Genomic DNA, 26,089 nt, shown 5'->3' with positions numbered 1-26,089 from the left:
GTTAGCAGGAAGCTGGGTTGGAAACACAGAGTAGCTGAGACTTGAGCCAGTGCCCTGATATGGCATGTGGTGATCCCAAGCAATGACGTAATTACCTGCTGCACCGCTACTCCTGCTCTACATTATTGATTTCCAAATTGTCATTTTCCCTCCACTAGAATGTAAGGTTTTTAGGGCAAGAATTCATTTTTCTCTTATTTCTGCTGTGTTATTAATTTTTAGAACAGTGTCCTCACCTTAGGTGACTTAAATATTCTTCACCCAGAATCACTCAGAGTTCCTTTATAAACAGTTTTCACCTCTCCTTTTCTTCTTCCAAATAGAATTCTGATTCCCAAAATACATTAAGTCACCTAGTTTTTCTGTTCTAGGAGGAATAGAAAAAAAGACATCCAAACTAGGTGGTGTCTGTTTTTCTGTTCCTCCTGGAGTCAAGGCCTATGCAAAAAAAGTATTCCTACTTTTCTAGTTTATTTCTCCTAGTCCTTCTGCCAAGGAATTCAGTGTTTGGGCATGTGTGTGTGATATGGGGAGAGGTGACAGTGGCTGTGTTCAGTTTCTCCCCTGTATTTTGACCAGTTTTTGTCTCTTGTTTCCTGATTTAGCACACACATTATAAACCAAGCTGTCATCCCCAGTGACAGAGAAATTTCCCCAACTGCCAGTGCTTCAAGAATTTCCTTACCCCTTTGCCTTTTCAGCGGTGCATTTATAAAACCCATCAAATATTCTGAATCTCAACAGAAGCAAAAAGAAAAGGGAGAGGGACCTATAGGGCATGACATCTGATTGTAACCCAAATGACAGTTAGATAATTATTTGTGTTTTGGTAGAGCAGATATTTAAATGTATGATATGTTGCTATGATATTATCATATTGTTACTATGGCTGTGCTTTAGAAAGAGCCCGTATCATAAATGAATCTATACTAAAATATTTTCATATTTTTTAATGATAGGATTTCCTGAGTATTCGCTGAAATAATTTGGGTGTCTGTGAGTATGTGGGAGTATAAAAGAAACAAGTGTGGCCAGGTACTGAGAGCTATCAAGGCTGGCAGACATATATGTCGTGTTCATTTGCTATGTTTGGAAAATTCAAAAGTTATAAAGATAGAAATTCTAAAATGAATTAAAAATAATCTCCAAAATTCCAGTTTCCTTGTGTCAGGAGGATTTCTCCAGACATGTAGTTTGCTCTATTGTTAAAAACAAATCCCTGGATCTCCCAAAATGAGAAATAAAATATAGTTGGCTATAGGTTCATTCAGTCATAATTTCCATCCATTCATGCTTTTATTCATTCAAACATCATTTCCTTACTCGAAGCCTGTGAAGTTTAAGCCCCACAATATGATCTGGAGAAGTACACTGTTGGAGAGCAGAGGCAAGAAAACAATGGGATGTAACATGCTCTGTAGAGGCCAGGGACCATGGGAAGGGGCCAGCTGATGAAGCATGGTGGAAAGGATTTTTTACAAGAAGTGACCCTGCCCAGTCGCAAAGGAAGTTTAGAAGTTGTATAGATAAAAAGGGAGAAAAAAGTTACCCAATCCCATACTAACCTATACTAGCAAACATTGTCACATTTACGCAGATGCCAAATGCTGAACTAACTACTTTATGTTACATTGAAGTTGTCTCCTTTTTTTTGACAGGCAGTGTTAGACAGTGAGAGAGAGAGACAGAGAGAAAGGTCTTCCTTTTGCCTTTGGTTCACCCCCCACAAATGGCCGCTACGGCCCCGTGCTGTGCTGTTATGAAGCCAGGAGCCAGGTGCTTCCTCCTGGTCTCCCATGTGGGTACAGGGCCCAAGCACTTGGGCCATCCTCCACTGCCTTCCTGGGCCACAGCAGAGAGCTGGACAGGAAGAGGAGCAGCTGGGACTAGAACCCGGAGCCCCAACTGGGACTAGAACCAGGATACCAGAGCCACAGGCAGAGGATTAGCCTAGTGAGCCGCAGGGCCGGCCTGAAGTTCAGGGTCTCTTAACCAAAATGCTGGAAGCCAGAAACATTTCAGATTTAAGGGGATTTGTTGCTTTTTTGTTTGTTTTTAGGTTTTGGAATGTTTTCATATACAAAATGCAATCTTGAGAATGATGCTTAAGTGTAATCAACCTAGTTGATCCTCACCAGACAAATGGATAAAGAAAATGTGGTACATACACCTAATGGAGCACTAGTCAACTATGAAAAAAGAACTAAATCCTGTCATGTGCAGCAAAATAGGTGTAACTGGAGGACAGCATGTTGAATAAAATAAACCAGACACAGAAAGACAAATACCACCTGGTCTCCCTTATATGTGGAACCTAAAATTAAAAACAAAAAAAGACTAAATCTGAACATTGAATGTTGACTACTGGCGGCTGGGGAGGCTGGAAGGCTGGGATGTGTGGAAGTCCTGAAAGGAATTTAGATAAAAAGAAAGTAGAGGAAGCTAGGAATAGTTCAATAATTATGACAAATAAACTAATATGAAATCTTAGTAATAGGGATATACAAGAACTGTTTATATTACTCTCTCACTTCTTTTTTCCAAGTTTAAAAGGATTCTGAAATAATTTTTAATAGTAAAAGAAAAAAATAAAGGAAACCATGAAAGTTCCATATATATAGTATCCACATAGTCTGAAAGTAATTTTATACAATATTTTAAATAATTTTTGCATGGAATAAATTCTCATGGATTCAAATTTGCAACTTGTGTTATCATACTGGATATCAAAAAGTTCAGATTTTGTAGTCCTTTGGTTTTTGAAGTTTTGGATTAGTGGTGCTTAACCTATACCTGCTCTTTCTTCAGAGCTCCATAAGGTTCTGTTATTTTTCCCCAAAGACCTGGGGAAAATTGATTTTCCCAAGATCACAGATCTAAGATTCCAGATCCACTGATTCTGAAAAGTTATTTTGTAACATCAACACTAAGCCACAAAAGGAATTTTTAAAAGCTAGTGACTTTGTTGAAGTTGCAGAAATTATGAAGAGAGACAAGAACATAAACTTTATGCATAAAAATGGAAATTAAAAAGTATTTGTGGGGCCAGTGACGTGGCACAGTAGGTTAATCCTCCACCTGTGGCGCCAGCATCCCTATGGGAGCTGGTTCTAGTCCCTGCTACTCCTGTTCTGATCCAGCTCTCTGCTATGGCCTGGGAAAGCAGTGGAAGATGGCCCAGACGCTTGGGCCCCTGTACCTGCTTGGGAGACCTGGAGGAAGCTCTTGGCTCCTGGCTTTGGGTCGGTGCAGCTCCAGCTGTTGTGGCCATTTGGGGAGTGAACCAGCTGAAGGAAACCTCTCTCTCTGTCTCTCTCACTGTAACTCTACTTCTTGAATAAATAAATAAAATCTTTTACAAAAAGAGTATTTTTATACAGTTCATGCCTGGTAATGATGACAGCTTAACCTTATGTCTTTTTTTTTTTTTTTTTTTTTTTTTTTTTTTTTTTTTTGACAGGCAGAGTGGACAGTGAGAGAGAGAGACAGAGAGAAAGGTCTTCCTTTGCCGTTGGTTCACCCTCCAATGGCCGCCGCGACTGGCACGCTGCGCTGATCCGATGTCAGGAGCCAGATACTTACCCTGGTCTCCCATGGGGTGCAGGGCCCAAGCACTTGGGCCATCCTCCACTGCACTCCCTGGCCACAGCAGAGAGCTGGCCTGGAAGAGGGGCAACCGGGACTAGAACCCCGTGTGCTGGCGCTGCAAGGCAGAGGATTAGCCTAGTGAGCCGTGGTGCCAGCCCAACCTTATGTCTTTTTTTTTTTTTAACTTTTATTTAATGAATATAAATTTCCAAAGTACGGCTTATGGATTACAATGGCTTCCCCCCCATAACGTCCCTCCCACCCGCAACCCTCCCCTTTCCCACTCCCTCTCCCCTTCCATTCACATCAAGATTCATTTTCGATTTTCTTAATATACAGAAGATCAGTTTAGTATACATTAAGTAAAGATTTCAACAGTTTGCTCCCACACTGAAACATAAAGTGAAAAATAATAGATGATTTTTTAAATGATGATGAAATCAGATCAGACCTATTGTCATGTTTAATCCCAGTGAGAGTCAAGCCAACCTTATGTCTTAATTGATGTTTGTGCTCCCTCTCCAACCTGTCTGTATACAGTATAATATAGTGTTTTAATGCTCTTCAATATATTTTAAAAAGATTTATTTTATTTATTTGACAGAGTTACAGAGAGAGGTAGACAGACAGAGAAAGAGAGGTCTTCCATCCACTGGTTCAGTTCCCAAATGGTTGCAACGGCTAGAGCTGTGCCTATCTGAACCCAGGAGCTTCTTCTGGGTCTCCCATGTGAGGTGTAGGGGCCCAAGGACTTCGGCTATCTTCTACTGCTCCCAGGCCATAGCAGAGAGCAGGATTGGAAGTGGAGCAGCCAGGTCTCGAACCGGTACCCATACAGGATACTGGCACTGCAGGCAGTGGCTTTAACATGCTGTGCCACAACACAGGCCCTGATGTATTTCAATCTTAATGTTGGATGGATCACAGCACAGTAGGGAACCCTGTGACAGACAGCCACTAGATATTTCAGCTACTAAAACAAGAAGGGGTCAGGATGGGGAAAAAATAAATCCTTGTCATATCAGCACACATTGGCCAGAAAAGACAAATGCAACTCATCATTATAAATGATGTTGTTAACCCTCCTCAATGACAGTCCACATTACCAATTATACCCATTACGATATTCTTAGCTAGAGGGCAAGTTGCATGTTTTAAATGTATTGAGAGCAGTAATGACTTAGCTAGTGCTCATTTGTTTTCTGTTGCTTGGTTAAGCATGCTGTGTGATCTTTTTCTTGTAATACATATTGGAAGAATAAGAAACACTGCCTTAATTGTGCAAAATCAGTGGCTCTCTGCCCTAGGGATTTAAAAAAAATCATACTAATACTTGGGCCACACTGACTAGAGAGTCTGATTTAATTGGCTTGGGTATTAGGAGTTTGTAAAAGCAACCTCCGAGTGGCAACATTTGGCATAGCAGTAAAGATGCCTCTTTGGTCACCCTGTGTAGATTTTGTGTCCTGGCTTCATTTCAGATCCAGTTTCCTGCTAATGTGCACCATAGGAGGCACCAGGTGATATAGCTGGTGTTTGTGTCCCTGTGACCCATGTGGAATACCCATATTGGGTGTTAGCTCTTGGCTTCAGTCTGGTCCAGTCCAGGCTATTGTGGGCATTTGAAGTAAAAAATATAGATGAGAGCTCTTTCACTCTCTCTGTCTGCCCTTTAAATAAAATCAAATACATAAATAAAAATTAAAACAACCCAAAAATCCCTCAAGATTCTGATGTGCAGCTAGGGTTGCAGACAATGAGTGGAGTAGACAGTAAAATCAGATATGTGTGACTTCAGTTGTGACAGTGAGGAGAATGACCAGACCCAAAGAGGGTCACTATTTGATAAGATTAACTCATTGAGGGGCCAGCACCATAGCGCACTAGGTTAATCCTCCGCCCTCGGTGCCAGCATCCCATATGGGTGCTGATTCCAGTCCCGGTTGCTCCTCTTCCAGTCCAGCTCTCTGCTGTGGCCCAGGAAGGCAGTGGAGGATGGTCCAAGTGCTTGGGACCCTGCACCCGCAAGGGAGACTAGGAGGAAGCACCTGGCTCCTGGCTTCGGACCTGTGCAGTTCCGGCCGTAGCGTCCATTTGGGGAGTGAATTAGCGGAAGGAAGACCTCTCTCTGTCTCTCTCTCTCACTGTCTATAACTCTACCTGTCAAACAAATAAATAAACATCTAAAAAAAGATTAACACATTGAATCAGAGATCTTGTAAGAGCAGCAGTAGTGGAGGATGGAAAGTAGAGGAAATTGGAGAAAGACTCTGGAAGTTTAGAACTATTTGTGCAGGTTTCTGTTAACGTACAGTGCTTGCTATAAGTAAAAAATGTTTATTTGCCTGAACTCTTATCCTGGATAGTTTATGCAAGGATAAAGTGAAATCCTCCCTCTGAAGTCTTTGTTAAAGATGTTAAATGCTTGCATATAAAGAATTTTGAGTTCACTGATATATATTCATTGGTATTTAACTGAGAATGCTTTAACTTCCATTTAATTAGGTATTCCTAACAGCTGTCCTGTGAATTGGTTCTGCAGTGTTACTACCCACATAGGACAAGTAAGAAAATCAAAGCTCTGAAAGGTTAAGTGCATTGCCCAAGGTCATAAAGCAATTTGGTAATGAGCTGGGATTAGAAATCAGAGCCCTGGAGGTCTTGTCCATTGCCAGATCCATTGAATTTGGCTTCTGTTGCAAAATGAATGATGATTATCAAAATGTAAGGATATAGAATACATATTTTCAGGCAACATTTAAAATGAAAGAAATACATGGATATCCTGGAGCCTGTTTTCAGCATTCTTGGAAAGTTTAGCAGGAAAGCTTTATAATTTTGCTTAATTCCATCCATATACAGATAGTGTCTTTAGCTCGGTGTTCATTTTGAAGTATCTCAAGGTTTAGGCTAGGAAGGAATTCTGGGGGAGGAGGTTGCCTTTGATGTATCAGCTCTATATGTGGAACACCAAGATGAATAGGAAGAAAGTATATAAAAGCTTCCTACTCATGCTTTTTCTGGAGAATTGCATTTTTCTCCACTTAAGCCTCTATTTCTCCTTGAACAGAGGATTGATGGCCTTTGGATAATAAACACAAAGTTTATATTACTATATCTGAAAGCTTATAAAACCATGGAGAATTTTTTCATTATTATCCATCCATCAAGTTTTGCTTCTGCTACACTGGGGAGATTTAATAATGCATGTATGTACATTTCCGTATAACACACAGTACCTAGGTGAGTTGGCTCTATGAGCAGACACCTGATAAATATTTATCAATGATGACAACACTGTATGTGGTTAATGGTTCCTTCTTAGAACTCGGAGTCACAGTATCTATTTCTCCAAATTTAAGTGGGAGACGGTTGGGCTGGTGGTGAATCCCTGGTTTTGCGCCTGTCCTAAAAAGAAAATCGAGTCTGTTTGACTCTCGATAGTGTGTATGAAGAAACTATTTTCTAGTGTTCTCTTGAGCATAATTAGTTAGTATGAGATAATAACTTTGTGGGAGGGGAGGATGTTAAAATTCAAAGACCTAGGGCTGCCTAACATCATCCCAAGATCTTGTTTGTCTGTAGCAGTGACTTAGAAACAGATTTCTTAATGAGCAAAGTGCAAGTTGTTTTCCCCTCATGTTAATACTCCACTTTGATTAAATGCCAGTTGTCTGCAGTTACGTTGCATCTATTTGTGATGTTTCTATCATAATAACATACAAAAGTAGCTCCAATTATTTTGAAATAAGCCCTATACTCGTTTTTCCTCTTTAATTTTTAATTTAAGGATTCATAAGCAAGTGAATTGGCACACATGTTGTCTTTAGATGCATGAACTGCTATTTCAAGTAGAAATCTGTGGCAATAAATCTAAAAGTCCAGAAATTAGATTGAATAGGTAATCTTAAGAACGGCAGTACAATCTACCTTTTCCATGTGTTTGAAACACAATTCTATAATATGTTAAGAAACAAAATGCACTTGTTTCTTACATTTGCAAGAAGGTCATGGTCTTTGTTTTGATAACCATATAATTTTTCATACAAGCTGAGAAACTTTTGAGAGTGAATAGAGAGGCTATTAAAGTCAGCACAGCAGACATTAACGAGGACTTCCCTGAGCAATCAGCACATTTTATCACACTATCTATTCTTCTGCAAAAATATGAGAAAGTGATTCTGAGTATCAATGGCCTTGCAATTGGAATTCACTTTACTGGTAACATGGGAAGATTGTAAGGCACTCAGCATCTACTCCTATATGCATAGAACATGGATGAGACTCAGCTCTGAATAGAGGACTCTTGTCAATTTATGTTTCTATTGTTAAATTAGAGGAGAGTCCACTATTGCAACTTTTCTTCTGTTATGTTTAATTCTTCTCCCTTTCTCTCTTCCATGAACTTACATTATGCTAGGACAATTTCCCTGAAATTGGTAATAACAATACACTTTAAAAACACTATCCCTTATAATCTGAGCAGCATTCATAACAACTGGAAGCTTGGAGTTGACTGTTTTGTATCCAAGGTACCTGATAGTTAGGAAAGTTAAAGGAATTGCTGGAAGTCTAACAGCTACTAGGGTTGTAATCCAACCCCAGTAATGTGTATTGATGTAATAAAGATATTAAAGTGCCTGTGGTGTCATACTTTTGCTCCAAGATCCATTACAAAGAAATGGCCAGCAGATTTCTAATTTTGTTTCTTTTAGTGGTGAACTGAATGAATGAGTAGGGAGGAGGAAGGAAAGAACCAGGGAGAGCACCAAGATTTGGAAAGGAGGTGAGGCTGAGGAATATTGATGCCATGAGGCATGGTTGGGGGTCACTGAGGTCTGATCAGCAGTGGGGATGTTTAAGACACCGTGGGAAATTTCTGGTCAGTATTCTGCAGATTGGAATTGCAATAACTGTCACACGTTGCTGATCCATAGCCCTCTAGCATTTACTGTGCTCATTTAGTTGCCTAGGAGCACCTGCTGGCCATGTGTCCTTCTCCTTCTGTATCTCTATCAGTCAGTACCTGTGTTCACTGATATGCTACCACACATTTGCCTTTGCCCTACTCTCACAACTGCATCAGTTTGAAGCGTAGAGAGTTCAATTTATTATTTCAAATCATTGGTTGAATAACTCTTGTATTAGGGCTGACACTCAATTCAGTGTGATGAGCTACTGTTTACTGCAAATCACACACAAGTACTGTTGGTGTACTTATTTTTCACCTTTGCTACCACCTTTCTTTTTTAAAAAAGTAAAAGATGTATTTATTTATTTGAAAGGCAGGGTAACACAAAGAGAGAGAAAAGAGTCAGAAAGACACACACACACACACACACACAGAGAGAGAGAGAGAGAGAGAGAGAGAGAGAGAAAGACAGAGATCCATCCATCAATTTTGTATCCACCATTTCCTTTCCCAGGGGCTTCAACATTCAGGTCTGATCAGGCCAAAGTCAGCAACCAGGAATTCCATTCTGCTCTCTCACATAGAGAACAGGGACACAAACACTTGGCTCATCTTCCACTGCCTTCCCAGGCACATTAGCAAGAAGCTGAGTCAGAGGCAGAGCAGGTGGGACTTGAACCAGTGCCTTGAAATGGTAGCAAGTGGTGTACCACAACACCAACCCCACTATAATCTTTTTAGGTAAGATAAATAAAGACTTTCACAAAGAAACTACACATATCCTACAATATTTACAACCTACTCATATATTTTCTATGTTAAATATAGATCTTGATCTTTAAATCAATATCTCTTCTAAATGCTACTTCTTCTAACTGTAGTTAATAACTATGTTTAATTATGCCTGATGACTTAGTGATGACAAAATATGCCTAGATAAAAACTGAATTTAAAGTAGTTGTTTATTAGTCATAATGATACTTTAGCAATTATTTATGTTTGCAAACAAGCAGTTTAGTTTATTGTTAATTTCCATAGACCTAATGAAGTTACAGACATCATTTACAAAGTGCTACAAAGAGTGTGTTTTTATTGACACTGAAGCCATCTGCAAAAGGGTGCTATCCACAAATTGCTTAGAAAGGAAGAGGATCCCTTTAGAACAACAGAGGAACTGTGCTGTATTTTCCTGCCCCTGGAATTCCCCACCCTTTCTCTTCACCTAAGGGGTCAGTCAGGGTTGTAATCCTGACTGGCTCGCATCGGACAAATTATTTACTTCTTCTTCTTTACATTTATTGTCTGTAAAATGGGAATAATAATAATACCAACTTTATAAGGTGTTATAATAATAAGGTAGGATAGCACATAAAATATTCTGAAGGGACCATCACATAAATTAAAGTGATAATTCCTCAAATGTTCATATGTTTTGCACAAATGTAATCCAAATAGGTTTTTCCTCTCCCTTCATTTACTTTCCAGAAATCATTTTCTGGTGTTTATCCATTGGTAAAGGGAGGTTTTGTTTGATAGCCTGAGTCTCCACTTGGCCTTTTGCTCACCTTCTCTTGCCTGGCTCAAGCTATGATATGGTAGCTGCCTCAGGCATCTAGCTCTTTTGTCATTAATTCCTCTTTAGATATATGGGATTATTTTTCCTCCCCTCAGTACAAAACCTCTACCTTCATGCTGGCATCAAAGTAGGGGTGAAGGAAGTACACACACCTGGTGTGTACACACTGCTTGCCTTTGAGTTTGCCTCTGCTCACCTGCATCAAATCCAATGTGCCTGACAAATTTTGCCACAGATTTTACCATAATTTGAGGTATGTAAATTGTAGGGAGATTAAACGTCCTTTGAAAGTGCATATGACCATACTACAGTTCAAGGAAGGAAGAAGCATACACACACACACACACACACATACACATCTCTTAATAGCTGGCTCACACATTCTAGTGTTGTTTCCCTATCTCAAGATCTTCACTTAATTCTCTCTAAAGACAGATACATTTTTCTTCATTTCTGTGCAGTGATAATCATTTCCTCTCTGGAAAATCTTATCTTTATTCTAAACGTCTGTTGTTACTATACAGTCCATCCTTCCCAACCTGTGCCTGAGCATAGGAAGGTCATGAAAATTGGTGCAACAATTTTTCTTAAACTAGGAATTGTTTGACCTGGACTCACACTAAAATAGTAGCCCTGTGTGTGTGTGTGTGTGTGTGCGCACGCGCAAGTGCATGTGTGTGTGTGTACAGAGGAGAAGCACAGAACCATGCTCTAGGCCTATTCCCTTTGCGAGTTTCTCTTTCAATATGAGATGAAAGCATTTCTTTTATTTTTTCTGTTGTCTTCAATTTTTGTTTTTTGAAGATTTATTTATTTGAAAGGCAGAGTTAAAGAGAGGCAGAAAGAGGGGGTGGGGAGAGAGAGAGAGAGAGGTCTTCCGCCCACTGTTTCACTCCCCAGATGGCTGCAACAGCTGGAGCTGTGCCTATTTGAAACTAGGAACCAGGATCTTCTTCTGGGTCTCCCATGTGGCTGCAGGGGCCCAAGCACTTGGGCCATCTTCCACTGCTTTCCCAGATCATAGCAGAGAGCTGGATCAGAAGTGGAGCAGCTGGACTCAAACCAACCCTTGTATGGGATGCCAGCACTGCAGGCAGCGCCTTTACCCACTATGCCACAACACCGGCTCCTTCCATGTTTACTTACAGTCTCCTAAGATCATATTTGGACAAAACATGTAGACACGTAAACCCATGTTTGTGTGTACATTCTAAGATAACCAGTAATTTTTAGAGTAACTTGTATTTGGAATTAATTGGAGAGAAGATATTTATTATAAAAGGCATAATTATTTATCAAGTAAATAGCTGTGGGCAAGCATCAGGCCCACAGCTTTGATAGAGCTAGGGAGCCAACAAATACCATGACCACTTCACTACACTTTTTGCTTTTGTTGTGTGCTCCATCCCCCTGTTGACCAAACTTAATCAAATGCCCATGGGAAAAACTGCCTGCAGACGCAGCCCATCTCTGGCTAGTTCCCTGAGTACAGAGCAGGTTAAAGAAGTACAAAAGGAGGATCCAGGGAGCAAATGGAAAAGATTCAGTGCATCTCCTTCACTTCCAGGTCAAGGTTATGAAAGGTATAAACGTGTTGGTCTCTCTTGCTTTTTAAAATTTAATTCAAAATGATAGAAGATGATAGAAGAGGAAATTGAGAAAGCTAATTCATTGTCACTAACTAAAGTGGTGGTGGTAGAAGAAAACTCATCTACCCAAGAGGACTCTGAAGAGTCAGCATGGCTCATGTGATAAAGGACAAAGTGAGGACTACGTGCTGGAAAAAAATAGGCTATTTAAATGCTTTAAGTAATCCATAGAGGCATAAAATAGCCATGCAATTATAAAAAATTAAAATATAGTACATGCTAATTTCTCTTCAATTATAGCAAAATGTCAGTAAATATTGTCTAAATTTCACTAATCAAGAAGTAATAACATAAGCATATTATTTATAGATGGGAAGCTAACCACAAAAGAACTAAATCCAGAAAACAGTTCTAAATGTTCTATCTGGGGAGGAAGACAAGAAGTAGGAGAGTTGGGTTGTGGGTCATTTACTTCTCATTGTAAATTATCTTGTATTAATTAATGATTAAAATATACATATATTATTTCAACAAATCCTCCTTTATCTTCTTTGTTTTTTTCTCATTTGGTTACTGGCCTTCTAAAAATCTCTTAACATATAGTTAGGTCCATTACCTGTCAACAATTATACTAATGGATTCCATTTTCTCCTGTGCTTTCCCGTCTCTATAACTGCTGTTTCCTGCCCTAGCATCCCCATGTGTGTGCATGCAACTCTTCATGATGTGTCTTTCTGTGTTAATTCTTTGTGCTCTTGTGGCTCAGTGCCTTTTCTCAAACTCCTCCTCAAAGTTTTCTGAAATAATTTCAGCATATATCATATATAAACATATAGTATTCTGACTTCAAGATCCAGAATAAATCTTCCTCCTCCATGGGATACCTATGGTTTCCAGAGAGGAAAAATGAATTTTATTTATTCTGTATAGAACAAATACTTCTTCATGGACTACCCACACTTTACAATATCTTATAAATAATTGTATAGGTATCTACACCAATCCTGCTTAATCATTAGTTCTGTAGATTAGATATTTTGTCTGTATAATGAGTATTCAGTATATCTTGCATATAGTATTTGAAATAGTTGCTAAACAGTATAACAGTTATTGATAATAATGGATTTTAATGCCATTTTTGATTAAAAAGTCATCTGTAGATTGTGAAATGAATGCTTCAGCAAATTAAAGTGAACATCCATTGCCCTTTTTATTGAGATGCCAATTAATACTTCTACTCCCCAACCAAACCATGAAGTAAAAAAGAATTCATTCTTTTCTAACTTTAGTGCCCCTTCCATAAATTCCAGTTACATGGATGTTGGTTATAATGTTTTGTGATATAATGAATCTTGTAGACAATAGCCATAAATAAATAGGTACAAAAAGAAGTCTATGGAACAGGCTTTTGGACTAGTAGTTCAGGTACCTCCATCCCCCATCAGAATGCCTTGTTTAAATTCCTGGCTCTGACTCTGGACTCCAGTTTCCCACCAGTGCAGTTCTTGGAAGGCAGCAAATAATGGCTCATGTAATTAGGCCCCTGATACCCATATGGGAGACATGAATTGAGTACAACCTTTGGCTTCAGCTTGGCCCAATCAAGGCTGTTGCAGACCTTTGGTAAGTGAACCAGTGGATAGAAATGCTCTATGTCTGTCTCTGTTTCTGCATGTCTGTCTCTCTCTTTCTCTGTATCTCCAACTTTTAAATAAATAAATAAATAAATAAGAGTTTTAAAATAATTAGGTATCCTACAGAGAAATGCCATACTCAAGCAAATGGATTGCTAATAATAAAACTCAAGGGTCCTCAGCTATTGTTTGGAGGTTAAAGAGGGAATTTGGGGCCATTGGATCATGCCATTGAAAATGTAGTTTCTAATCCATTTAAACACATTAGACAGTAAAAAATGATCTTTGCATATTAGAACATATATATTTGGAATCGCCATTAGTGGATTCAGTGTGTCTGTCTCACAAAAGTGAAGTTGACCATTAAGTCCTGCTCCTTCCTCCTCTTGTACTCATTTCTCAGGTTGTCTTCTACGTGTACTTACTTTACCTCTCATTTTTGCAATTGTTTTCTGAATTTTGATCTACATCAACATTTTTCTTTTACTTCAGGAAATGCTACAATAAAACAGTCTCGATACAGAATTATCATCCAAGAAGCAGCCAATGGAGGCCAAGAGTGCCCAGATACCTTGTTTGAAGAGAGAGAGTGTGAAGATGTCTCTTTGTGCCCTATATATCGGTAATTAGTTATTTTTAAAATTGTCATTAGACCTTATTATAAGTAGTACCCTACTTTCCTTCATTTGAGATATGTTTGTTAAGTGAAAAGTAATAAGATTTCACGTCGCATATATTCTAATGCATCAGCTTTTTTCTCCAGGTAACTTTAATGTTTTTAAAAAGGAGTAAAGGATATGAAAGTCTAATTAATAGAGAAAGTAAACAAACAAATTCCACTGTAAGTGAGCTGCTGGACTTCTGCCACCCAGGCAGTCAACATTCATAATCATGATCCAAAGAGATTCAGGATGAAGTCTTTACCAGTTAGGGATGGGAGTTTTATAAATAAACATACATATGGGTACTTCAAAATGTTTGTAAAAATAGTAAATTAAAAAGTAAGATTATGGAGCTGGAGCTGTGGCGTAGCAGGTAAAGCTGCCACCTGCAGTACCACATCCTATTTGGGCACCCGTTGAGTCCTGGTTGCTCCACTTCTGATCCAGCTCTCTGCTGTAGCCTGGCAAAGCAATGAAGATGGCTAGAGTCCTTGGGCCCCTGCACCTGCATGGAAGAGCTGGAAGAAGCTCCTGGCTCCTGGCTTCAGATAGCGCAGCTCTGGCCATTGTGCATTGTGGTCAACAGAGGAGTGAACCAGCAGATGGAAGACCTTTCTCTCTCTCTCTCTCTCTCTCTCTCTCTCTCTGCCTCTCTTCTCTCTGTGTAGCTCTGACATTCAAATAAATAAATAAACCTTTTAAAAATATTATTTTGGTGCAAAAAGTTTTTGAAAATATGTATACATATGATATGTATATATAAAAGTTCATGGTGAATACTCATTATGAGAAACTTTTTTGCACCTAAATAAGCTTATCTTTTAATTCATTTTTAAAGAATATTTTATTTATTTGAAAGAGTTGGAGGGGGGGGGGGGATAGAAAAAGAGATCTTTCATCTTCTGGTTCACTCCTTAAATGGCTGCAATTTGGCCAGCCTTAAGTAAGTAGCCAGGAGCTTCATCTAGGTCTCCGATGTGGGTGCACAGACCCAAGGACTTAAGCCATCTTATGCAGCTTTCCCAAGCACATTAGCAAGGAGCCTAGATTGGAAGTGGAACAGTCAGGATTTGAAACCAGTGCTGGTTATGGAATGTCAGCCCTGTAGGAGGTGACTTAACCCATTATGCCACAATGCTGGCCCCTTTTAATTTACTTTTTCACAAACATTTTTTTTTAAAAATTATCTTTAACAAACATGTAAAAATTACACATGTTTATGGGATATCTTGTTATGTTTTGTTATGTTTCTATACATGTTTGTATTATGTGTTTTCCAATCACAGTAACTATGTCTCTTTCATCAAATATTTAACATTCCTTTATTGTGAAAACATTCAAACTTCTAGTTTGACCTTTTTCGAGAAATACTGAGTACGTTACTATTATTTGCAGTTACCTTAGTTTGTAATAGACCACCACAATGACTTACTCCTATGTAACTATAACTTAGTAGTCATTACTCACCTTGCCCCATCCCACACTTCTTCATCTCTCCCCCATTCTCCCCAGCTTCTGTAAGCACCATTCTACACTTCACCTCAGCAGTTAAGATCACCTGTTGTTTTAGACGCCACATACTAGTGAGATCATATGATACTTGTTTTTATGTTTTTGGCTTATTTCACTTAACATGATGACCCCCAGTCTCATTCATGTTGCTGCAGTTGACAAGATTTCACACTTTTATTTCATTGTGTATTTGTAAGACATTTGCTTCATCAGTTCATCAGTTGGTGGAAACTTAAGTTGTTTCTGTTTCCCAGCTCTCATGAAAGAGTCTGCAATTAACATTAAGATGCAGATACCGCTGTTACAGACTGATTAATTTTCCTTGAATATATACCCAGTAGTGGGGTTCCCAAATCATGTGGTAGTTCTTCGTTCAGTTTTGGAGGAATCTCCTTACTGTTTTGTACAATGTTATCATAACTTGTATTCCTTCTGATAGTGTGGAAAATTTCTATTTTCTCCATATCCTCAACAGAGTTTGTTAACCTTTTTTGTTTGATGATAGCTAATCTACGTGGAGTTAGGGAATATCTCATTGTTTTTATTTGCATTTTCCTGATGATTAGTGAGCATCTTTTCATATACCTGTTGCCCATTCGTGTTTTTCTTTGAGAAATGTCTGTTTAAGTATGCTGCCTATTTTAATTGAATTATTTATTTATTTCCTATTGATGTTTGAGTTTCTTATATATTCTGGTTATTAAGGCCTTGTCAAATGTATAACTTGCAAACATTTGCTACCATTCTGTAGGTTGCCTTTTCATTCTGTGGATTGTTTCCTTCGCTATACAGAAACTGTTTGATGAGAACCTATTTGTCTATTTTGCTTTTGTGTCCCTGTGCTTTTTCAGTCAGATCATAAAAATTGTTGCCAGTTCTAATGTCCTGAAATGTCTCCTGTGTTTTCTTTTGTTGGATACAAGGTTTCACATCTTAATCTCTTTCACCCTTTTTGTTGATTTTTATACCCAAGAAGAGATATCTAGTTTGATTTTTTCTGCATGTGGATATCCAATTATATCAGCATCATTTTTTGTAACAAAAGTCATTTTTCCAATGTGCATTTTTTGCAAACTTTTTAAAGTACCCTAGTACACATATATGAACACACACTCACAAAATGCACACATACATACACATACACAGAAATTAGCTTGCCTTTATTCTCTTGTCCCCAAGCTAAACCCTTTGATCAATAATTAAGAACAAGTTTATATTCCATTATTAATAATTTTGTTGGCATACACAAAACTGCCTTTAGCAAAAATGTCTAGTGTTTCTCCTGATTATTTGAAAAACTGTACCTTAAAGCTGTGTGATTTGGGGGCTAATTCTTTCAGGACAATGTATGCTCTTTTGTTTTTTAAAGAAGACCCTTCCTTTTAGGTAAAATTTAAGGGTACCATTGGAGAAGTCTAAATTACTATTGATTTTATCATTCTTTATTCCCATTGTTTCTATCTGATGACTAATTTGTAAATAAACACTGGGAACATGCCCAGACTACCTGTTTTTCTTCATTAACCGCAGGGCCAGTGTGGAAACACTGTCAGTATTCATCCTTTGGTGCTGTGTATAAATATTGAAGCTTCTGAACTAGCCAAAGAGCTCTCAAGGAAAGTAACTAAGTGAAAAATTAGCCAAATCAAATATTAGGAGACATTTTTCTGATGCCAGGGCTATTATCATTAGATAAAATCTCAGAAACCCTGCAAGGCCTCTTCTATTCCCTTGGCCACTCTTTGTTCTCTCATGTTATATGGTAATTTATCCATGCAGGCTGGAGCTAATTTCCATTATTGACCCCCTGCCACTTTCCCTAGAAATCAGATCCACTTTGTATGAATTGTATCATTATTTCATATTTCTTTTTTTGTTTTTTTGTTTTTTGTGTTTTTTTGTTTGTTTGTTTGTTTGTTTGTTTGTTTTTGACAGGCAGAGTGGACAGTGAGAGAGAGAGACAGAGAAAAAGGTCTTCCTTTTGCCGTTGGTTCACCCTCCAATGGCCGCCGCGGCCAGTGCGCTGCGGCCGGTGCACGGCACTGATCCGATGGCAGGAGATATGTTAGTTTAAAATGGGTCCAATTTGGCAGCATGGTCAATCTTAATTATTTATTATTACTATTTTTGGTTTTTAAGTTTTTAGTGAGTTTTTAACAGATTCAACATAGTTTATAGATAGAATTCTAAAAATGTGATGCTGCCTTCTTCCCTTCCCCTCTCCTTCCTTCTCCCTTTCTTTCTTAGTTTTTGAGATAATATATTTTAAATTCACATTATAGTAAAAAAAAAAAAGGCTCAATGCTTCATCAAATGAGAATGTTAACAAGTAAAAAGAAAACAAATAAAAACACCCTCTCTTTCTTAGTAAAACTTTTTTGAATTTTAAGCAGTAAGGTCAAGTATCTCCCAAGGCATCACATTAGTAAGTTAAAGGGATGATGCCATGGGAACAATTTTCCCTGTATAGAGTTGGCAATAAGGGCACCCCAGAGTCCAGAGCTTAGCATCCAGAGTCTTCAGACACACAGCTGGCCTGTCCTGACCTATACAATTTCCAACATATCATTTAACCTCTCTAAAGCCAGCTTTCTCAGCCCCAAACTGAGAACTTAATAAGGGAGTTTAGAAATTCCTTCCTTTCTTTCCAGTCTAGGTAGCAAGCTAAAGAAGTTTAATTATTTTGTCTTAATTTGCCATGCAAGCTTATGTAACCTCCATTTAAGAAATCTGAATGGGGACAGCTTTGTGGCTCTGCAGATTAAGTCACTGCCTGCAGTGCTGACATCCCATTTGAGTGTCTGTTTAAGTCCTGGCTGCTGTGCTTCTGATCCAATTCCCTGCTAATGCACCTGGGACAGCAACTGGAGATGGACCAAGTATGTGGGCTCCTGCCACCCATGTGGGAGTCCCATATGGAGTTCCAGGCTCCTGGTTTCAGCCTGTCCCTCCCCTGACCATTAAAACTATTTGAGGTGTGAACTAACAGTGGAAGATTTCTCTCTCTCTCTCTCTCTCTCTCTCTCTCTCTCTCTCTCTCCAACTCTGTCTTTCAAATAAATAAATCAATGCTTTAAAAAAGGGGGGGGGGGCTGGCACCATGGCTCACTTGGCTAATCCTCTGCCTATGGTGCCGGCATCCATATGGGCGCCGGGTTCTAGTCCCGGCTGCTCCTCTTCCAGTCCAGCTCTCTACTGTAGCCCGGGAAGGCAGTGGAGGATGGCCCAAGTGCTTGGGTGCCTGCATCCGCGTGGGAGACCAGGAAGAAGCACCTGACTCCTGGTTTCGGATCGGCGCAGTGCACCGGCCATAGCGGCCATTTTGGGGGTGAACCAATGGAACGAAGACTTTTCTCTTTGTCTCTCTCTAACTGTCTCACTGAGACTCTCCCTCTCTCTCTCCAGGGGGAATAGATTTCTGTCTTCCTTACTGATTACCAAAGTTTAATTTTATTACATTGGTTTCAAGTCTGTTTATAAGGAGTTACTATATTTATGTTTTGAATTTTTAAATTCATCCATTTCAAGTGTTTCCTTTGTGTGTTTGTTATGGTGAAATTCTGTTTCTCTGTTGTTTATGATCATAGATGGAAGCCACAGAAATGGAGCCCCTGCATCTTAGTGCCAGCGTCTGTCAGACAGGGTATAACAGGCACCAGTGAAGCGTGTGGAAAGGGGCTGCAAACAAGAGGTAAGGGAATATGTAAATAACCTTTCTATTCAGATGAAATTTACATCGTGTTTCTTTTCTCATGTGTTGCTTTTTTTATTTCAGTAGGTTGTGATATTATTGGGTGGGTAAGTTACTTATATCAATGTTGAAGTTTGTTTGGCATTAGTTACTGTGGATCGTTTGAGGTCATCTTTTATTTATGACCAGTTAGTGCACTTAAGGACTAAAGCAGTGTATGCAAATATCTGTTCTCAGTCATAGCACAACCCAATGATGATGTTCCAAAATCATGTTGGATGTCAGCAAAGCAAGGAAGGATGTGGCAGGAATAAGATCCAGAAGTATAGGTTTGCACTTTTTTACGTGCTAATATATAAATGAAAAGATAACTGAATGAATTAACTAATCTTAATGATTAAGATATACATAACTGTTCTATAGTCATAGAAAGGAGCTATTAAAATTTTAGAAGACATTGGTAATAGGCTTCTGGATCTCAGAAGATCTAGAAATGTGACAAATCTCTGAAAAGCAATTAGAGAATCAACAAACTATTCAGTTTTCTTTTTCATTCATAATCTAAGTGCCAAAGATACAAAGCTTGACAAGGACATGATTTATTCTTAAAATAAAACCCTTTCTCTAAAGGAATATGTGTAGCAGAATAAGACATTTGGACACCAATTGCATTTATTGGTTTTATAATTGGTGTTATTTTAGAAGATACTTAGAGTTAAATTTCTCTTCCTGTTGCATAGATCATACTTTGGCAATTATATCCCTATCAAAACACTTAAAGATGAATTTGACTGTCCAAGTAGTTTTACTTAGGACTACCATGATGCTTTATAGAGACTTTGTATAAATTACAAGAATTACTTCCTTAAAACATTTTACTTTCATATATCACAAAATTTTTGTAAAAATGTCATCTTTAATTATCAGTCTTTTGCATATATTATGCTGCACAAATTGTTTTAAAATATTCAGATATACCATAGGAATTAAGCCCTTTGAAGAAGTCACCTGTGTACAGTGAACAATTTAACTCTAAATAGGACCTGGGCATTAGTAGAGTATCGTAATGGTCGGTTCTCATTAAAAAACTATTTCGTAAACTTTGAAGAAATGTTGCTTTGAAATGATGTAGAATTCTATCACATAAAAGGCAAATTATTTCACTTATCCTTAGAGGATTCTACTTTGAATTCCAATTTAAATGGATTTCTAGCTGGATTACAAGATAGTCTTGTAGAGTAAGCAAGTAACCTCCTTGCTTACTTGCAATTTTTAAGTAGCAGGATGAGTCAACAATTTTAAGAAAATGAAGGAAAAATATTTATTCACCCACATTTATTCTAAAATTACTTCCAAACCATGAAGGCAAACAAGAGGGAATAAAACATTATCACAAAATATGTTTCAATGAGCCCTTTAAAGAATCATTTCCAATGAGCACAATATGCTTAGCTTCAAGTAAATCAGGAGCCATCTGAAACTTCAATTACAGTATATGAATTTAGAAAGTGAATGTCGATATGGTAAAGTATGTTGTGAAACAGGATTATGCCTACATGTTGGCAGGATTAAATTTGTGGATGCTGAAGAGAAACAAACTGATTTTTCTGGATAAGTCCAGAAAGACAGCACATACTGCAAAAAGAAGTATGAAAGGTTGTGGTTGTGTTGGTGGAAGGGGATACAAAACAAGAGCTTTTTAAAGTCTGGGTAAAGAATCATGCCCATCTTCTCCAGTTGCTTATCTTTCACTCTGCAAAGTCAGGTTCCTACCATTTCCTATTTGTGTAGGAGTCTGGCTGTTTATTCTCTGGAAATGCAGAATTGGCAGGGTTGTGCTCTTCAGATACTAGGCAGGAGTGGGTATAGAAGAAAGGCAAGACCAAAGTTAGAATGATCACAGGAAAGTCAGTTTATGGGATTATGAGACTCTCAGTTTCCTTCTTCCGTGAGCTTCTGCATGCTGGCTGGTCAGCTTTTATCACCCTTCCCCACCAGTGCCCAGGCAAGAAATTGGGCCATTTTTTGCTAAAGACAAAATGTCTAACAAATAATAAAATTTAAGGTTCAACAATATAAAAGCTAAATGTTTGATATTCTTGCTATATAGCTCATCAGACAACATGCCACTATTCAAATGCAAGCCAATACACTTGTTAGTCCTTTAGTATTATATCAGTGGATAACTGTGAATCACTTGATATTAGTAAAATGTCTAGGATGAAAGAAAGCAAAGAGTTGGAGGGAGATAAACAGTCAGTATAGAAATTTGAATTGCAAACTGCCAAATGTTGATATAAGACAAAACAGAACATAAAGGAGGAGTACCATCCAAGAAGGAATGTAAAGAAGTTCCTAATATGGAAAGTTACAAATCCCTGGGTTGTAAGAGGTCAAAATGGTTGACTCACATTAAGGCATATCATTGTGAAATTTCACACTGGGGTAAGGGTACCATCCTAAATATTCTAGAAAAATGAATAGTATATTTCCTATATAGAGGGTTCAAATAAGAATATCATAGGACTTTGCAACATGAGCATTGGAAAGTAGAAGGAAGTACAACGATACATTCCTAAAGTTGAATCATAATGATTTTTAAAATTTTTTATTTAAATTTTTTTCTTTGTTTTTAATAGAATCAGTGATTTTAGATATATATCTAAGAACATAATGATATTTCTCTTCCTCCCCCCTCCCTCCTGCCCTCCTTCCTTCTCCCTTTCTTTTTTTTTTTTTGTTTTTCAGATAACATATTTTAAATTTACATTACAGTAAAAAAAACTTAATGCTTCACTAAATAAAAAGTTTAACAAATAAAAAGCAAAAAGACCCTAGGGTTCATTAGGAATACAGACAACAGCTATAAAGAGTAATTAAATGCAAAATGACCATTTTACTCATATATAGTAAATTTTAAAGTAACCACAGATCATTAACACTATAGTAGCATAGCATTCTTAACCATTGGTTTGACAGAGATATACAACAAAGGTTTACTAAACTATATTTGCAGAAATGCTGATACAATCAGAGATCTCCTTCTTTTTTTGTTTGCTTTTAAAACTTTAGCTCCCACATATAAAGGAGAACATGTGATGTTTGTCTTTCTGGGTCTGGATTATTTCACTCAACATGATGTTCTCCATTTGTATTCATTTTGCTGCAAATGGTAGAATTTCGTTCTTTTTATAGCTGAATAATATTCCATTGTATTTATATTCCACATTATCTATTTTTCTGATGAACACCTTTGGTTGATTCCAAATTTTGGCTATTGTGAACCGTGCTGTTATAAACATGGTAGTGCAGATGCCTCTTGGATTAATTGTATTCAAGTCTTTGGGGCATATAAACAATAGTGGGATTGCTGGATCATATGGCAAGACTATTTCTAGTTTTTTTTTTTTTTTTTTTTTTTTTTTACATCTCCACACTGTTTTGCATAGTAGCTACACTAATTTACATTCCACTGGCAGTGTATAAGTGTTTCCTTTTGTCCACATCCTCGCCAGAATTAATCATTCTCCATGTTTTGGATTTTAGCCATCCTGTCAGAGGTGAGATGATATCTTACTGTGGTTCTGATTTGCATTTTCCCCATGACTAGTGATGTTAAGCATTTTTTCATATATTTGTTGGCCATTTGTATTTCTTCTTTTGAGAACTGTCTAATGAAGTGCTTTGCCCATTTCTCATCTGCATTGGTTGTTTTTTTGTTGTTGAGTTTTTTGTTACTGATATATTCAGGATATTAATCCTTTGTTGGATGGGTGGTTTGCACATATTTTCCCATTTTGTTGGATGTCTCTTAACTCTATTGATCATTTCCTTTGGTGTGCAAAAACTCTTGAATTTAATATAATCCTATTTGTTTAGTTTTGCTTTTGTTGCTTGTGCTTTGGGGGTCTTATCCAAGAAGTCAACCCCTACACCAGTGAGTTGGAGGGTTTCCATTATGTTTTCTTCCAACAACTTCATAAGATCAAGTCTTAAATTTAAATCTTTGAGGCCAGTGCTGCAGCTCACTAGGCTAATCCTCTGCTTGCGGCACCAGCACCCCAGGTTCTAGTCTCAGTTGGGGCGCCAGATTCTGTCCTGGTTGCTCCTCTTTGAGTCCAGCTCTCTGCTGTGGCCCAGGAAGGCAGTGGAGGATGGCCCAAGTGCTTGGGACCCTGCACCCGCAAGGGAGACTAGGAGGAAGCACCCGGCTCCTGGCTTCAGATAGGCGCAGTGCACTGGCCATAGCGGCCAATTGGGGGGTGAACCAATGGATGGAAGACCTTTCTCTCTGTCTCTCTCTCTCTCACTGTCTAACTCTGTCCAAAAAATATAAATTTAAATCTTTGGTCCATCTTGAGTTTATTTTTGTATATGGTGAGAAGTATGGATGTATATATGTATATATGTATGAGTAGGTATATGTATATATTTATATGTGTATGTACACACATACAGTTTTGCCAGCACCATTTGTTGAAGAGATTATCTTACTCCACTGTAAAGTCTGAGCACTTCTGTCAAAAATATGTTGGTTCTATGTATGTGGACTAATTTTTGTGCTCTTTATTCTGTCCTATTGATCTATGTATCATTCCATGCAGTTTTGATATTCATAGCCCTTTATTATGCTTTGAAGTCAAGTCTTGTGATACCTTCAGCTTGGTTTTTCTTGTTTAGGGTTGCTTAAGTTATTCTGGGTCTTCTATGATTACATATGAATTGTAGAATTGATTTTTTTTTTATTTCTGTAAAGAATGTTATTGCTGTTTTGCTAGGGATTGCATTCAGTCTGTAGATTGCTTTAGGTATGGACATTTTAATGATATTGAATCTTTCAACCTATGATTTAATCCAATCCATGAAAGAAACCATGATTTCTTTCATCAATGTTTGATAATTTTTGTTGTAGAGATCTTTTCCTTACTGTGGTTACATTTATTTATAAATATTTGATTTTTGTGGCTGTTATGAATGGGATTCCTTCGATTTCTCTTCCTTTGAGTTTTCCATTAGCATACAAAATAATTGTTATTTTTGTATGTTTATTTTGATACCTGCAACTTTTACTGAATTACTTTACCAGTTCTAAAAGGTTTTTTTTGTGGAGTGTTTAGGATTTTCCATGTACATTACGCCATCTGAAAACATGGATAATTTGATTTCCTCTTTTCCTGTTTTGATGCCCTTTATTTCTTTCACCTCTCTAATTGCTTGGGCTAAATCTTCCAGTACTATAATTGAATAAGATCGGTGAAAACGGACATCTTTGTCTTGTTCCAAATCTGAAGGTAAATGCTTTCTGTTTTTCCCCTTTTATTATAATATTGGCTGTTGGTTTGTGATATATCACCTTCATAATTTTGAGGAATATTTCTACTATACCTAATTTCTGAAAGGCTTTTATCATAAAAGGGTGATAAATCTTATCAAATGCTTTCTCTGCATCTGTTGAGATGACCATAAAGTTTTTGTTCTTTATTCTATTGATGTGATTTATGATTTTTATTGATTTGCAAATATTTAACCACCCTTGCATTTCTGGGATAAATCTCACTTGATTGAGATGTATGATCTTTTTGATATGATTTTAGATTAGATTTGCTAGTGTCTTGTGGAGGATCTTTGTACCTATGTTCACTAAGGATATAGGCCTATAGTTTTCTTTTTATATTGTGTCTTTGATTTTGGTATCCAAGTAATATTGGCCTCATAAAAAGAATTTGCCACAGTTCCTTCCAGTTCAATATTTTGGAATAGTTTGAGGAGTATTAAATTTACTTCTTCTTTGAAAGTTCTGTAGAATTCAGTAGGAAAGCCATCAGGTCCTGGCCTTTTCCTTTATGAAAGACTTGATTACTGCTTTAATCTCATTGCTTGTCATGGTCTGTTTAGATTGTCCATATCTTCTTGATTTAATCTCTGTAGGTTATATGAAAGAATTTATCCATTTCTTTGAGGTTTTCCAGTTTATTAACATAGAATTCTTCATAGGAGTTTCTTATGCTCCTTTGTATTTCAATGGTATTGGTTCTAATGTTTCCCTTTTCATCTCTAATTTTAATTATTTGAGTATTTTCTCTTTTTTTTCTTTGTTAGAATGTCTTATGGTTGACTGTTTTGTTTATCTTCTGCAAAAACCAACTTAGTTTTTTGTTCTTTTGTATTTTTATTTCAATTTAATTTATTTCTGCTCTGATCCTTATTTATAGCTTCCTGCTGATTTTGGCCTTGGATTCTTGTTTTTCTGTCTCCAAGATCCATCATTATATCATTAATGTCAGACATTTCTCCTTTTCTTAAATGTAAGCGTTTAACGCTATAAACTTCCCTTGTAATACTCCTGTTACTGTATCCCAAAAGTTTTCATATGTTGTGTTTTAATTTTCATTTATTTCAATAAAGTTTTTTATTTACTTTTTAATTTCTTCAGTTGATCATTCAGTAACATGATGTTTAATAAACAGCTGATATCAATAAGTTTCCATGTATTTGTGCATGTTCTTTTTATTCTTGTTGATTTCTAGTTTTATTTCTTTGTGATTTGAGAAGATGCAAGGTGTAATTTCAATATTTGTAAATTTACTGAGACTTGATTTGTGGCTTACTATGTGATCTGTCCTAGAAAAATGTTCTATGTACTGATGAGAAGAGTGTGTATTCTATAGCTATTTAGTGAAATGCCCTATGAACATATGTTAAGTCCATTTACTCAGAAGTACATTTCAACTCCAGTGTGTCTTTATTGATTTGCTGTCTGGGTGATCTGTACATTAATGAGAGAGAGGTGTTGAAATCACACACAATATCGTATTGGAGTCTATCTCTCCCTTTAGGTCCACTAGTGTTTGCTGTATATATCTGGATGGTCTTGTGTTGGATGCAAATATATTTATGATTATTATGTCTTCTTCCTGAATTTAAC

The 26,089-nt window shown here is 37.4% G+C and overlaps 1 protein-coding gene across 4 annotated transcripts in view; it reads left to right on the top strand.

Annotated features, from left to right (window-relative positions):
• The window catches only part of THSD7B (thrombospondin type 1 domain containing 7B), a 1,008,953-nt gene that overhangs the window by 594,003 nt on the left and 388,861 nt on the right, over window positions 1-26,089 (top strand). For all 4 annotated transcript variants that reach the window (XM_051849593.2, XM_051849594.2, XM_070071550.1 and 1 more), the window contains exons 11-12: window positions 13,792-13,921; window positions 19,061-19,164. In XM_051849593.2, the coding sequence (XP_051705553.2) occupies window positions 13,792-13,921; window positions 19,061-19,164 (234 nt within the window). The remainder of the gene's footprint in view (window positions 1-13,791; window positions 13,922-19,060; window positions 19,165-26,089) is intronic.

The sequence above is a fragment of the Oryctolagus cuniculus genome, chromosome 3 (assembly GCF_964237555.1).
Source record: "Oryctolagus cuniculus chromosome 3, mOryCun1.1, whole genome shotgun sequence".
Lineage (NCBI taxonomy): Eukaryota > Metazoa > Chordata > Mammalia > Lagomorpha > Leporidae > Oryctolagus > Oryctolagus cuniculus.
This window is presented reverse-complemented; position numbering and strand designations above follow the sequence as displayed.